This window comes from Salvelinus fontinalis, chromosome 11 (assembly GCF_029448725.1).
Source record: "Salvelinus fontinalis isolate EN_2023a chromosome 11, ASM2944872v1, whole genome shotgun sequence".
Classification (NCBI taxonomy): domain Eukaryota; kingdom Metazoa; phylum Chordata; class Actinopteri; order Salmoniformes; family Salmonidae; genus Salvelinus; species Salvelinus fontinalis.
Genome location: NC_074675.1, coordinates 8251556 through 8268173, shown reverse-complemented (window position 1 = coordinate 8268173; position 16618 = coordinate 8251556). Strand labels below are relative to the sequence as shown.

General features: G+C 44.2%; 1 protein-coding gene across 1 annotated transcript in view; it reads left to right on the top strand.

Moving 5' to 3' along the window:
• The first annotated feature begins 9558 nt into the window (after positions 1 to 9558).
• Positions 9559 to 16618, top strand: part of LOC129864960 (palmitoyltransferase ZDHHC17-like) — a 46222-nt gene continuing 39162 nt past the window's right edge. The window contains exons 1-2 of the mRNA XM_055937304.1: positions 9559 to 9650; positions 10581 to 10684. Coding sequence (XP_055793279.1) covers positions 10622 to 10684 — 63 coding nt within the window. The 5' untranslated portion in view covers positions 9559 to 9650; positions 10581 to 10621. The remainder of the gene's footprint in view (positions 9651 to 10580; positions 10685 to 16618) is intronic.

The following is a 16618-nucleotide window of genomic DNA, read 5'->3' as shown; positions in this document are numbered from 1 at the left end:
CCCCGACGCAAGACTCCCCACTAGGCCCCGACGCAAGACTCTCCACTAGGCCCCGACGCAGGACTCCCCACTAGGCCCCGACGCAGGACTCCCCACTAGGCCCCGACGCAGGACTCCCCACTAGGCCCCGACGCAGGACTCCCCACTAGGCCCCGACGCAGGACTCCCCACTAGGCCCCGACGCAGGACTCCCCACTAGGCCCCGACGCAGGACTCCCCACTAGGCCCCGACGCAGGACTCCCCACTAGGCCCCGACGCAGGACTCCCCACTAGGCCCCGACGCAGGACTCCCCACTAGGCCCCGACGCAGGACTCCCCACTAGGCCCCGACGCAGGACTCCCCACTAGGCCCCGACGCAGGACTCCCCACTAGGCCCCGACGCAGGACTCCCCACTAGGCCCCGACGCAGGACTCCCCACTAGGCCCCGACGCAGGACTCCCCACTAGGCCCCGACGCAGGACTCCCCACTAGGCCCCGACGCAGGACTCCCCACTAGGCCCCGACACAGGACTCCCCACTAGGCCCCGACACAGGACTCCCCACTAGGCCCCGACACAGGACTCCCCACTAGGCCCCGACACAGGACTCCCCACTAGGCCCCGACACAGGACTCCCCACTAGGCCCCGACACAGGACTCCCCACTAGGCCCCGACACAGGACTCCCCACTAGGCCCCGACACAGGACTCCCCACTAGGCCCCGACACAGGACTCCCCACTAGGCCCCGACACAGGACTCCCCACTAGGCCCCGACACAGGACTCCCCACTAGGCCCCGACACAGGACTCCCCACTAGGCCCCGACACAGGACTCCCCACTAGGCCCCGACACAGGACTCCCCACTAGGCCCCGACACAGGACTCCCCACTAGGCCCCGACACAGGACTCCCCACTAGGCCCCGACACAGGACTCCCCACTAGGCCCCGACACAGGACTCCCCACTAGGCCCCGACACAGGACTCCCCACTAGGCCCCGACACAGGACTCCCCACTAGGCCCCGACACAGGACTCCCCACTAGGCCCCGACACAGGACTCCCCACTAGGCCCCGACACAGGACTCTCCACTAGGCCCCGACACAGGACTCTCCACTAGGCCCCGACACAGCAGAGTACAGTCACCAAGAGCCGCTCCATGTTCCCAAGAATAGTTAAAGGAACCATCTGTGGTTGCAGCACTGTCCCCCCGGGGAACAGTCACTTGGGTGCACAATCCTGATGAGGTTTTCCTTCATATCTAATTATATACAAGGACGTGCTCTGGAGGAGTGACCAGGTCGAGCCCTGAGGAGGACTAGCTGGGCCAATGATCTCCAAGGGCCAGGCGTAGCCCTTGTCTATAGTGAATCCTCAACCTGTGTGTGTGTGTGTGTGTGTGTGTGTGTGTGTGTGTGTGTGTGTGTGTGTGTGTGTGTGTGTGTGTGTGTGTGTGTGTGTCTACACTGCTGGGGGGGGGGGGGGGGGGGGGGGGTTAAGCAGGTGTTAATTCAACTTCTGTACTTTGGGTTTGTTTGAACTCCAGGTGCTAATTGTAATTCGTTCAGGTAAGAAAGCAGACGGGTTGAAAGATTTATAAAGCCAGTCACACAGTATTACGATATTCCTACTAAAGTAAGACTTGTGCATTGCATCAGTGCTGATTTGAAGTCCATTTTGACTTCAGTGCAACATCAGCCTCCAGCAGTGACAAGGCTACTGGTGGCTGTGGCTATTGAAAGCCCTTCAGATCCCAGGCACAGGAGAAAGCCTGAGACAACCATTACACTGAACCAGCTATTTGTCTACATAGCACTCAGTCACCCAAATCACAGGCCAGACTCGAGCCAGTCCATCCATTACACTCTGCAGTGGTGTCGTTTCCATGACCATCAGCCTCCAGGGTGTGTGTGACTCAGCATTAGAGCTCTGTTACCAAGGCTGGGCTTCAACCCTGGCAGGAAGCAATATCAACACAGCGTACAGATACTGAGTGTGGACCTTTTAAATGTCCTCTGCATTTAGGCCTAGTGTCTTAATATTACAATGAACAGAAGATCATTACAAGCAACGTGGATTCATGTGGACAGACTAGAAGAGACATTATTTCATATGGAATTATTGGAAAAGTTAAACATTGGTACTGTACCCCCACTTATTTCTGTTAAAACTGCATTGTTGGTTAAGGGCTTGTAACTAAGCATTTCACTGTAAGGTACCTGTTGTATTCGGCGCCTGTGACAAATACAATTGTATTTGATTTGATTATGTCTTTAGCAGGATACTCTACTGTATGTCATATCAGTGGGTGCCTGTCACATAGGACATAGGACATGTTTTTAAAACCAAAATTATTAGTCTATTCACTCATTTCTATGGCCTTTGAATCCAGCGAACTCCAGAAAGCCATGTGATTTGACAGTCTTAAAAAGGTGCAATATGCAGAAACAGCTCCGCCATTTCTTGGTTACTAAAATTTGAATAGTTTGCCTAATTTCAGCAGCTTTAAAGGGATACTTTGGAAATTTGGCAATGCCTTTATCTATTTCACCAGAGTACGATGAACTTCTGGATACCATTTTTGTGTCTCTGTGTCCATTATGAAGGAAGTTAGAGGTAGTTTCGAGAGCCAATGCTAACTCGCGTTAGCGTAATGACAAAGTCTATCAGACACGTTAGACTTCCAGTCATTGTGTTAGCAATTGCGCTAGCACTAGTTAGCAACTGCCTTCAAACTGCACGCAGAAACATAAAAACGGTATCCAACAAAATCCTGAAGTATCCCTTTCAAGAGATCATGACTGGTTGCAAGCAGGCAATCTCCTCCAGCAGTAATGTGAAGGACATCCGTCTGACTCTGAAAGCATTAGGCAGCTATTCCAGTCATCCTCGGAAAGAAAAACACATTGTTTATCATTGGCTGAGTGCGGTCCTCTGTTATAAGTCAATGATACAAGCAGTGAGGTTATGCCCAGGGCATCCATCACCGTGGAGACCAGTGAGGAGATCAGTAACAGTGACTGTGGAGAGGAGACTTCCCTCTGTGTGTTGTGTGGCCAGCAGTCTCACAGAGTGAGCGTAAACACAAGGTCACCTGAGCAACCAACCCCCAAGGTGTTGTCTGACTCCCTGTTCCCAACCTGTATAGATTCTCCCCCCTGAGAAAGACAACATGCGTCCTCTGTCACCTTTGATATCTGCCGGCCTCTGTCTCACTTCACAGTCATAAAGCCTATTGGCATTCCAATAGGTGATAGCAGCACCATGGTAAACAATGTGAACATTGCTCCCTGACAATGCCAGCTACTGTTTAGGTCATAGTGCACTTCCTCTCCAAAACACAAAACTAAAATCTTGCGTAATTGTGTCAGACACCATTTATGTTCTGTCCACGAGAGATTATAGCGCACTAGACAAACAAGGTTGAATTACTATAGCAACATCTCTAAAAAATATTCTGACCAAGATACTTCGCAATAGCAATTAGCCTACAGTAGCCTAGTTAAACTTACCTTTACCTTGTCAACTAATACGACTCTGTAGAAATACATAGTAGAAAAAAGACTGATATCATTCACATGTAATCAAACAGACTCTGTTCAATGTTAAAATAAATGTTATTAATGTGTAATTGTTAGCAGATCATTGGACTTTAAAGCCTGTGTAAACTGTCTGTCCTTCTGGTTTGTTCTCTGATTTGATTCCATTCCACTACACTGTCGCTACGTGTTGGCAGTAACAATTTATTTCATTAACATGGCTGGCTAACACCCTCATTTTGTCTGAGCATGAATAATCTTGCTCCCGAATGTAATTGTGATGTCTGGAGGCCTGCCTTCTACTGCCATAAATAAACATTAAAAAAGCTGTGCATTCAAATGACCGAGAGCATTAAATGACCCAGCACACAATGACATTACTCTTATGATAGGAAATCTCTCTGAGCAACGACACAGCTACACACCACAAGCAGTAAACCTGATCATGTGCAGTATACTGAAACGAGAGTGGGAATAAAGCACAGCAAGCTCGACAGCATGTCAGCATCCTATCTTAACAGGTATATAAAAAGGCCTACGTGGAAATTGATCAAGACACGCCACAGATATCCCAGAGCTGAGCGACAGTACACTGGCCACGAGCTGCAGGCCTAGTTTGAGGGACGAATGGAAACTATATTTGGCAGGCAAATGACCTGCAAGGCCTTGGAGGCCAGAGCCTGTGACCGAGGGTGTAGTCTACACCTCATCACTCACATGACCAATGTTTCCTCTCTGGGTGAGATGATGATTACCCTGCATTGACATGCAAATCTGTCAAGAATGGAAAACATGGAAATATGTGGTCCCCAATTTAGGCTAGGCTACCAGTCCACTCAGCCTGAATCCTTAGAGAGAGTCCCAATTTAGGCTACCAGTCCACTCAGCCTGAATCCTTAGAGAGTCCCAATTTAGGCTACCAGTCCACTCATCCTGAATCCTTAGGGAGTCCCAGTCTAGGCTTGGCTACCAGTCCACTCAGCCTGAATCCTTAGGGAGTCCCAGTCTAGGCTTGGCTACCAGTCCACTCAGCCTGAATCCTTAGGAGTAGTCTAGTATTTGCCTCAAATTTTTAGGAGGTGATAGTACTTTGATAGAGCGCTTTATAATAGTACAGTTGAACCTCAATATATCCTCTAACAACAAAGGTTTATTTCTTATTGGTTGATTTTCAAGGAAGGGTTAGATCATCTTTGACAACTAGACTGATGGGAAATCATTTCAACCGCTTTTCTGAACCAGTGCTAGACTTGGGCCGGAGCACCGACGCCTCAATGTATCTACTGCTGCAGTTCCTGTTCCTCTTCTGGAATATTCACTCAAAAGTATCGTGGAGCTCCTGCACCTAAATAGAAACAATATCGGCAACCAAAATAAATACCAGCACCTACTTCAGTCCAAGTCAACCACTGAGTATAACCCTGGTTTTAGTCGGCTAACTATACTGTAGCTTCAGTTTGTCTGGTGATGTCTGGTGATGTCTGGTGATGTCTGCCTTCAGTGTGCCGTTATGAAAAGAGGCTGCAGAGCATGTTATTGTAGAGCTGTGTCTCACGGTGGGGTGTCATGTTACTGAGCTCTTCATATCAAGTGAGAGTTGTAACCTAATATCTGATCAGGCCTGGGCCTGCTGACATAACCCCACCGCAGGATCTCAGTGTAACGTGAAGTCAACTCAGGGTTGATGTTTTGGACAGCTTTCACAGCACAACATTGGCTAACAAACAAGAACCAAGCCCTATTTCAATATCTCATCATGTTTTAACTGAAGATGCAAAATATAATTGCAGACATTTTGTAAAATGTTTCCGTGTTTGTTACCCAGTCGGTGTACATTTGCATCTAAATGGAGATGCATTCAGTTGTACAGCTGACTAGGTATCCCCCTGTTTCCTTAAATGGAGATGCATTCAGTTGTACAGCTGACTAGGTATCCCCTTTTCCTTAAATGGAGATGCATTCAGTTGTACAGCTGACTAGGTATCCCCCTTTCCATAAATGGAGATGCATTCAGTTGTACAGCTGACTAGGTATCCCCCTTTCCTTAAATGGAGATGCATTCAGTTGTACAGCTGACTAGGTATCCCCCTTTCCTTAAATGGAGATGCATTCAGTTGTACAGCTGACTAGGTATCCCCCTTTCCTAAAATGGAGATGCATTCAGTTGTACAGCTGACTAGGTATCCCCCTTTCCTAAAATGGAGATGCATTCAGTTGTACAGCTGACTAGGTATCCCCCTTTCCTAAAATGGAGATGCATTCAGTTGTACAGCTGACTAGGTATCCCCCTTTCCTTAAATGGAGAGCAATTCTATCATTTCCCCCCCCAATGCTTCAGGCACTGCATTCAAAAGATAACTGCAAAATACAGATATTTTTTTTTTTTTTTTTTTTTTTTTTTTTTTTTTTTTACAAAGTCAAGAGCATCAACGGGGCTATATCTACTGTAGTCATGCTGATCATGCACGGCTGCATTCTGATTGCTCTGTCATCTAGCTAATACAAATGTATGATGCCTTGACATAGCCACCTAGCCTGCGATTGAAATACTCGGAGAGCATAATCGATTCCGTTGCCATTTACATGCAACGTTATCAGATGAAAAACAAGCGAGCTGGTTGGATCCTGTTCATTGCCCTATCATCTATTACATAACCCCCCCCCAGGCTAGCTAAATAATGAAGTCAGTTAGCATTCTAGCTAACTAGCAAGCCAGGATAATTTCGAGTTGGTAACATTGACGTTGATAGGCATACAGTTAACAACTCCATAGCCAACACTGATGTCAACAACTATATCTAACTTGCTAACTAACTATCTGGCTGGTGTGGGTTAGCACCCAAGCAGAACAGAGAGGAACCATTCAATTTTGTCGCATTCAGAATTGTCACCCTCCGATCCGTGTCTCTTTTCACACTCGCATAATTAACATCCATAGCAAGGCAACGTTAGCTCTCCAGTCCTTACCTTGTTTGGTTCAGTTGGCTTATCTGGTACCATCCACTGTTAGTTAGACTGTTGCAACTTGCTTATGATGTAATGCTTTTTTTTCGTTCGCTAGCTAGGAAGAACTGCAGAAATAGCTAACGTTAGCTTACACACTCCATCATTCCACACTCGATAAGGAGTCAGGACAGCTGCCTGCTATCACAGGTTTGCAACATATACATATGGTTTTCTAGAAAATTGCTTAATTAGTTGATGTAACGGATCAGTTTCTAAAACTGATTTTTTTTACATGTATTTTAAAGTCTATATAAAAGCTCTGATATCCTGTTCGTAGCCTTCCTTCTTGTGAGTGCGAATGTTGAATCAGCGATTAACTGAGACGCCTGTAATCCGGTGATTGTCGTTCGACTACTTTTGCTTGATGCTCGCCAGTCTGCACAACTAGTAATGTCATGTTTTATTAAATTAAAGGATAAATAAATTGTCCATAAACAAATAACGAATATGTTGTGGGCCACATATACTTGTAGAAATAAGCTAGCTACATTTAAAGTGTATATGTTGCTGTGTCTATGAAGCCGTAGAATAATGTATTTGTGTAACCACTGAATATGAGATGGGTAGAGTCCGACATCTAGTGGCAGAAAGATGTAGCATTAGCCTGGGTACCAGTCTCTTTAATTTACGTTCCACTCCTTGCCACTAGATTCGATAACCTTCACCGCTATCATCCAATCACAATGTTAATGCAAACTAGACTGATGGGAAAACGTTCAAATTTAATTCATACATTTGATTGGAAACATTCTAACATTGGGCATTCTGACGTAATATATGTAATTGTAAACATAAACATTGGGCGCGGGAAGAACGCAGGATTCCCGTTTATTGGATTTTTTTACCACCAGCCAACGTGATCACGTCATATCAGAGAAGCTCTCGCCATTCAAACTTGCTACTTCTAGGACAAGCATTGGGCTATAGGGTACTGGTTCAAGAGCTATAAGAGGATTGGAGAGAGAGAGAGGCCAGTGGAGATGTCAGCGGAGATGCATGAATTTCACAAGAAAGGAACATTGAAGACAGAGATGTGTAAATTAGAAGTTAATTCATAGGCTGGGCAGACTGGGCTGTTAATCCACCATTCGAATGATAGCCTATATACATTACCTCGATTAACCTGTACCCCCGCACATTGACTCGGTACCCCCGTATTGTTATGTAATTTTATTGTGTTACTTTTTGATGTGAATTTTAAAAAAAACTTTATTTAGTAAATATTTTCTGAACTCTATTTCTTGAACGGCACTGTTGGTTAAAACTATATTTCACAGTTGCAACATGCTGAAAATTGTCTCATGGCGTCCTTATGATCTCTCTTAACAGTGCTGTACAAGGTGTTTCTTTCAAATTGCGTCAAACATGATTTTAGACTGTGTTCATGGAAAACTGTTTAAAACTATATTTCACAGTTGCAACATGCTGAAAATTGTTTCATGGTGTCTTTATGATCTCTCCTACCAGTACTGCACTAGTTTTTACTTACAAATTGAGTCAAACATGATTTTAGACTGTGTTCGTGGAAAACTGTTTAAAACTATATTTCACAGTTGCAACATGCTGAAAATTGTCTCATGGGGTCCTTATCATCTCTCTTAAGACCTTGTAAGTATAACAGTTTAACTTTAGTCCGTCCCTCGCCCCGACCTGGGCGCGAACCAGGGACACTCTGCACACAGACAACATTCACCCACGAAGCATCGTTACCTATCGCTCCACAAAAACCGCGGCCCTTGCAGAGCAAGGGGAACCACTACCTCAAGGGCTCAGAGCAAGTGACGTCACCGATTGAAAGGCTATTAGCGCGCACCTCTGCTAAATAGATAGCCATTTCACATACGTTACATACGTAAGCATTTCACGGTAAGGTCTACTACACCTGTTGTATTCGGCGCATGTGACAAATAACATTTGATTTGATACTAAACCTACTACAGTGAATTAAGGCGACCACCACCTGTGCAAGCAAGCAAGAGACAAAAACTATATTTTGTCTGACGCATGTTTTGTGCCAACGAATTGAAGTTGAACATCGCCACATACGACAATTTAATTAAATGTGCAATAAAAAAAAGTATAGTGCCTAGGCCCTGTTTAATGAAACCCTGGCTGTTGACGTAGATCCCCATTCCCCACTGAGTTCCTTTTTGGGAAATGACACTTTCACATCAGTAAACACATCAAGTGCAAGTGCGCTGCCCAGCAGCTCACATCAGCAGAATGGGGGGCCTATTCTTTACAATGGACGTCTAACGTGGATCGCTAAAATAATGATTATCGTCACCTTTCCTCAATTTAAATATTAGACCTATGGGGAAACCTATACATTTGGCAGCCAAGCACGAGTGATCATTGTTGCCTTTTATCGTCTAAACATGATGTTGGAATATCTTCACGCCTAGAATAAAAACCCAAAGGCTTCCGTCAGACTCAATTGAATTAAAAAAATAAAGAATTACAGGGGGCAGTTTTGAAAAAATTCCTCTGGAATAAGGCACATGCTTGGATAATAATTATAGAACCAACGTCTCTAGTAATACTATAGCTGTTTCTCCTTGTCAATTCATTTAAATACATTATTTTAACATTATGCTATAATGTAGCCTAGGCCTACTTTCTGATGGACTACAGCCAACATTTGAAGGTGAGCATAGGTTTGAATACGTTTTTAGGAAAGGAGAAATGTGATTTGTGTGTCTTGAGGTGCGCTGGTGGCTTTGATTGATGGGTCCTTTTAGTGTGTTTGTGAGAGAGAGAGATAGAGAGATTTCACGAATTATCTCTCATTTAGAAAGTAGTAGCCTGTCTGGACTCCATCTCTCAATAAGAGAGGAGGGACAAATAATACAACTGAAATTAGCATAACAAATGGTAAAAATGTTATTAGGTCATGATGATCAGCATATGTGCGAGGAATGACGACAGGTGCCAGTTTTGCGCTTCATTCTTCTAATTAATAGGATGCAACTGAAGCAAACCTAGTTCGATTGAATCTTGTAGTCTAATATTTTCCGTATCATTATTTCTCTCTCATTACAGAGTCCGGTCTATAGCACTTTGATCAACATGATATTGCATTGACACTGCCTTCTCACATGGGAATTATCGCAGCAGGCCGTAACGGTATTGTTTGTTTTTGTGATTATTAAAATTTGAATTCTATATTGCTCCAAATTTGCGCACAAATATGTTCCATATTGTTGTCATGGCTGTTGTTTCCAACTCTCAATCAACAACTAACTGCGCCGTAAATCCGGCTACATATTGAACGTTGAGATTGCCGAAAGACCAGTCAAGCAGTGGCAAGGAGTGGAATAGCTAGACTGGTTTCAGGCTAATGTAGCACGGCCCCTTCGAAAAATACAAATATTTCGTACACATTGCACCACTGAGGTATATATTGCACAGAAACTTTATGGAAGCGAACACACCATTACATAGATTTACGTAGGGTTAATTTTGGTAGGGATTTTCTGGGGGGTAGGGATTTTTATTTTTTACATCTTGGAAGTAGCCTAACTAACTAACGGTTACACAGTACATGCACTGCTTTTCCAAACCGATTTTTAAAAATGTATAGCCATAACAGTGTTAGTGATGATTTTAATACTACTCAAGATGACGGTAAAATATATCAATATTTATTTAGTAAATAGGAATGTTTAAAAAAAAATGTGACGCAATTTCTTGTGCAGATCATTCAGCTGCAACAAGGTGGGGAATATTAGCGTTCAAGGTCATCCACGCACGCACATATCTGAATCATAACGTTGTTTTGTGTCAGGCATATAATGTGTTATAATAACAGTAGCCTGTAACAATTACACATCAAATGGCTTTACATTGCATGTGGGTACCGACCTCCTTTCATGACTTAACCTAGAGGTATTGATATGCATGACCCCATACAGAATTATCCCAAAACGATGATGTGACACAGTGACGTAATGCAACATCAATGTACCACCAGAAAATCGCAGGACGGTTTGTGAGCAATATGAGCCTCGAGCATCGCTTTGACCGAACATCCCATCCTCCTGTTTGTTTCTACAGAGCATTGTGTCCCATAATGCTTGGCGAGATTGACCACCAAGATGGCTGACGTTATGGATGAATATGAGAAAGAAGCTGGCTGTGTTCCTATTCTCCATCCAGAGGTAAGCTGCTTGGCCCTGCATCTTTGCACGGGGTTATAACGAGGGTGGATCTTGTACATGTCGGAATCTACTAAACCGTATAAATTCACCGTGTTTTGGAGAACCACGATGCCCCCCTCATCGGGAGGGCAGCCACCACCGAATACATGTCAGGTTTTCCCCTGCTGCGTAATAGCATGTTAGCTATCCAGCTAATTTTGCTAAAGGTGTTTATGAATCTAGTATATCAGACGACATTCTTGGGTTGTTTATTGTGCCCAACAGATAAGCTACCTTGAAAATAACAGAATTACCGAGCAAGAGATCGTAGGTAGTTATGCTGAACTGGTTTATTGTCGTCAAAAAAGCAGGGCTTTACTGCAGCCCGAAAAATGACTTGTGCTGAAATGTCATGTTGCTTGGTTGGTGATGGCAACGTTAGCATGCAAACAGAGATGGGCGCGGGCCTAGCAATGTAGTTAGCGAGGCTAGCCATGTCAGTGACAATATTTGTCAAACAACGTCAATTGCATTAAACTTCTCTGTCCTTAGCCAACATTCAGCCAATTTACATTTAGCCATATAAACGTATTCATGGTTTAGTTGCTAGCTAGGTTAGCAAGTTAGGGCTAACAAACTAGCTAGCTAAAGATTGTTCTTGCTAGTAGCTAGTCAGCCCTAGAGCTAGATATGTTTAGCCCATAACACAGGAATAAACACTTGAATGTCATGTTGTGAATGTGATACAATAATTACATTCATGTTGTAGCTTTATTCTACATAAATTCAGATCTGACAATAATATGTAGGCCTTATCTGTGTGCAGATCGGCTTTGGGGCCGAAAGGCATCCATTGTGACTGCTGAGAATAATACAGCTAACTAGCATCTAACGTTACTATTTATTTGAGTGCTGGCCGTTGGATTACTGCTGGGCTAATTTATACAGCACCCAAGACTTATTCACAGAACTTAGTAAGAGTTGAGCATGTCATATTTGGCATTTTAGTCTATATAGCCTATTAAATGTGGTCTGGCAAATTGCCTTTTGGCTCAGTCTTCAAAATTAGCTGCCTCATTTATTTGTTGTCGAAATGCATTTTACTATTTGGAGTGCAAGGATACCAACAACATGGAATTAAAAATTGAACTGGTTTCAGGCCACTGTCACTTCATTAACAAACATTAGATGTGTTTTTTAAGAATGGGCCAGTACAGAGGACCTGTCACTAAATTATAAATGGTTTAATAACTCACTTGTGTTGGCCAACCTGTTACGCCACATGGTGTAGGAAGCTTATTTCCCCCTCTAGTCTTGGTGCAAAAAGTACTACGTTTTCAGTCTGGGGCTGGCAGCAAGCCACAGAAACTGCCATTTATTTGAAAGACAACCAATGGGCATTAAATAGTGCCATCTTGCCTTTTGTAAATCATATGGCAAACCCACACACTGACTGAAAATTCTCTTTTAAAGAAAATAAAATGTTCCTGGTATTAGACTCTCACCAATTTGCTGCCAATTTGTGTTACTTTTGCCAGATGCTTTCTCTTTTTCTTACTCTTGTGGTTAATGCGTTTTTGATATGTCAAGCCTCATTCCTCTCCATTTATTGGTTATGCAGGCTCTTTTGACATGATGTCACATTGACTGATTTCTATACGTAGTGTGACACTGCATAGCTTAGATTTATCCTGTGGTCCGGCATAGGACAGTTGGTCCTGAGGGGAGAAGGAGGTTAACCGGAAACAATGTCTCCTTGCGTTAAAATCCCATCAGACACTCAACCGCTGTTACGGCCAACTCTGCTGCGGAATTAAACAACAGCATGTCAGTTAGGAGAGGGTGAGATCTCAAACCACAAGGCATGTTTAACCTGCTGAGGGTTGGGTGTTGCTGTAGTGATAGACTACCTAAACACAGGATTATGTAGTGTTCTGCTCATTGGCTATTATCTATGTGATTGTAGTATGTAGCCTAATAATACATATTAATATATTCCTTATTTGTAGATATGTTTTGTTTATCCCAGCGGGAATCAAACCCCCGATCCTTGGTGTTGCAAGCGACATGCTCTACCAACTGAGCCACAAAGGACTTGTGATCTTACTTGGGCTTCATGGGACTCCTACTGCTCTTCTTTGTGGACTAATTACGTTCTTTCAGTAAGACTGCAGCTAGGCTCATCACAAATCCAAGCCTTTTGTTGAAGATGGACAGCCCCATGTTGATATCTTGACTTCATGATGGCGGTGGGACATTGACTGCTTGGAAAACTGCCGTATGTCCCATGTTCCCTTGGTACAAATCTCTTGCATGACTCGTCTATCTATTACTGCAGTATTCCACTCTTGGTGATGTGTGATTGGAATGAGCAGTGTTAGGCCTATGGCAGGCTGTCTGTGACAGAGCCTGCTCCAGAGCCCTCAGGCCGTAACTGTCTCTTGTCATAGTAGAGGAAGCATTACGCCTCGATGACAGCGTCATTGCATTTTGTCACACCAGAAGTACATTTATTTCCAATGGAATTCTCTATTTGCCTTGTGTTGCAGAGGCAGTAGTAGTGCGTTCTGTGTGGTGCGTACGCTGGATTTCTCCAACCTATACGTCAAACTGTATGTGTAGACGGCTTGACAGAAATGGTAGCAGAAGGTGAATGTTGAACTTTTGTTGCACAGTGTACCATAAATACACAGGCACCTGCAATCACATTGGTTAATCCCTGGATAGAGGTTAAACTTTCTCGGGTTGTGAAGAATAGTGTTGGACTATGCCTGTTGCCTCAACCTTGTTGCCCTCAGGCTTAGTGCCCTGGTCTGAATTCCAGCAGGTTGACAAAATGCTTTTTCAGATTCCTCCAAAGCTTCGCTGTCATGTGGCTTTTGAGTCACAGAGCTTTGTGGAAAAGCCATCTCCACTAATGCAGCATAGCCTAGGCCTAAATGTTTTGCATCTCTGATATAGGCTGTGCATTTATGGCCTGTCTCCCTGATTTCTTTTTCAAATTTGAATGAGAAGCCTTTACTGCTCTCTGGTTGATCTCTAAAAGAGAGACGTGTGAAATTCAAGTGCCACATGACACCACCACCATCCACCTGCTCAGTTTTGTGGTGAACATCTGGTGTACTCTAGGGAGCCCCAGAGAGATGCACATCAATAAGCTACCCTTGGATACGACTGTTTGATACGTACGTTCACTTATTCTCTCTGTCTAGGCCTGTGTTTTCCCCTCTGAATCTCATTAAACATGTCTTCTCATGAATTTCAGCCTCTTTTGCAATATTTCCTATTGTTGATTTTGTCTGACTGTCAGCCACAGCTATAGTTTGCGTCCCAAATGGCTCCCTATTCCCTACTTTTGACCAGAGCCATACGGGGCCTGGTCAAAGGTAGTGCACTAGGCTATATAGGGAGTCTTTTGGGATGCAGCCTAACTCCTAGGCTCCTGACCCAGTTTAAAAATGCAAATGATTGTTTTTGAATTGAACAACTACAGAATCTTGTTCACTCGCTGGATTCATAACGTCAATGGAGGCAATAGACGGCACAGAGAATGTAGAATAACAGAGATAATGTAGAAAACGGAGTCTGTTTCTCTTTGCGATCCCTATAGCTGCGTCTTTAACATAGCAGTTCTCCAGTCCAGGTAGCATCCTCTCTCACTCAGCCATTGTCCTCCCATTAAATGAAACTGTGTGATTTTTGAAGTAATCCTACAAAATAAATGACCTTGATTTCAGATTGTTTAGATTGGGCCCGTCCACTGTGGTTGGTTAAGCCTTATCCTCTCTGTGCTTCCGGACCTCATCTGGTGGCAACCCCTAGCTACTGAATGGATGCAGCAGCAGCTTCAATAGATTATGAGCGGGTCACGTGTACTCAACCATGGGCAAGGAAACATGTCCTCTGCCCTGAACGAGCTTCAGTCAATGGGTCAGATACAACAAATGGTGGGATGTATTTAAAGTGTTGGTGATGAAGACTGGATCCAGAGATTGTATTTACAAACTACAGGCTACAGATGATGGCAAATACCCTAGTTGACTAAATGATTTGAGCTAACTTGTAAAGATAGGAATACAGGCACATCGTCACAGACCTATACTCTGAATGATACATATGTAATTAAGCCTTTTTTTTTGCTAGCCTAAACTGACACTAAACTGAAGAGGAGCACATTAGCTCATTATGGGGATACTGCAGCTAATACAATGCCACGCGATTCCATAGTCTACATTTAGGTTCGTTTTTTTTGTAGCTTATTTTTAGATCTGGGTGCATGACACCATCCCCTGGGATGAGCATGCCATATGTCCTGACTGAGAACCTCCTAGATCAGTGCCTTTTCAAACAGACAGGATTCAAATGGTGAGTCAACTGGATGGTGTAAAAACACCTAGATAACGTTCTCTCCACGTCTGCTGCTCATTGCCTCGTCGAGTAGATAAACAGCCAGCAGACATCCAATTATAGGCCTGAAAATTGCACATGCTGCAATTATCTGTTCCACTGTGGCCTGTCGTTACAATGACCATCAATTTCATGGTAATGAAGGTAGGCATTAACCCAGTGGTGTATTCACTAGGAACCAACCGGAAGCAAACAGACTGAAACTGGGAGGGACTGCCTGAACTTGTCCAAAAATAAGTGCTTATTTTCGTGTTCCGTTGGTTTTGCTACTGCAGTAATGTGAACCCAGGGTGACCCTGCTACCCTTTGACCTCCAGGTTAAACAGATTATCTCTAGGGTTCAAGGACGGTGCATACATTCTGAGTAGCCTAGGGTTTGGAAATGTTTCTCACTGCTAAAGACACAGGATAGTGTATCCCGTTCCTCACTGCTCAAGACACAGGATAGTGTATCCCGTTCCTCACTGCTAAAGACACAGGATAGTGTATCCCGTTCCTCACTGCTAAAGACACAGGATAGTGTATCCCGTTCCTCACTGCTCAAGACACAGGATAGTGTATCCCGTTCCTCACTGCTCAAGACACAGGATAGTGTATCCCGTTCCTCACTGCTCAAGACACAGGATAGTGTATCCCGTTCCTCACTGCTCAAGACACAGGATAGTGTATCCCGTTCCTCACTGCTCAAGACACAGGATAGTGTATCCCGTTCCTCACTGCTCAAGACACAGGATAGTGTATCCCGTTCCTCACTGCTCAAGACACAGGATAGTGTATCCCGTTCCTCACTGCTCAAGACACAGGATAGTGTATCCCGTTCCTCACTGCTCAAGACACAGGATAGTGTATCCCGTTCCTCACTGCTCAAGACACANTGATAGTGTATCCCGTTCCTCACTGCTCAAGACACAGGATAGTGTATCCCGTTCCTCACTGCTCAAGACACAGGATAGTGTATCCCGTTCCTCACTGCTCAAGACACAGGATAGTGTATCCCGTTCCTCACTGCTCAAGACACAGGATAGTGTATCCTGTTCCTCACTGCTAAAGACCCGTGGAAACACTCCCTCACGGCATATATGAATATAGATGAGCTAAGGGGCCTTGAATGCTGAAATTGATGAGACAAACATATACACACACACACACACACCACACACACACACACACTGGTTACGGGTGTTTTATTCAGGTATGAAGTGCGTGTTAATTATGTCCCACTAATGCAGGGTTTCTCTAAATCTGTCCTCGGGACACCAAGGGGTGCACTTTTATTTTTTGGCCCTGGCACTGATTTAAGTCATTAAATAGTCATCAGGCTTTGATCATTGAGTCAGCTGTGTAGTGTTAGAGCAAAACCAAAACATTCACCTCTTGGGGTCTGGAGGATCATCGCCAAGTTAGGATCCGTATGTTCCTTTCCTCTTAACAAAAAAAACAACCTGACAGAGTACTGCCATGGCCTGTGCTCGTATGTTACCCCCTGGCAGAGTAATGCCATGGCCTGTGCTCGTATGTTACCCCCTGGCAGAGTAATGCCATGGCCTG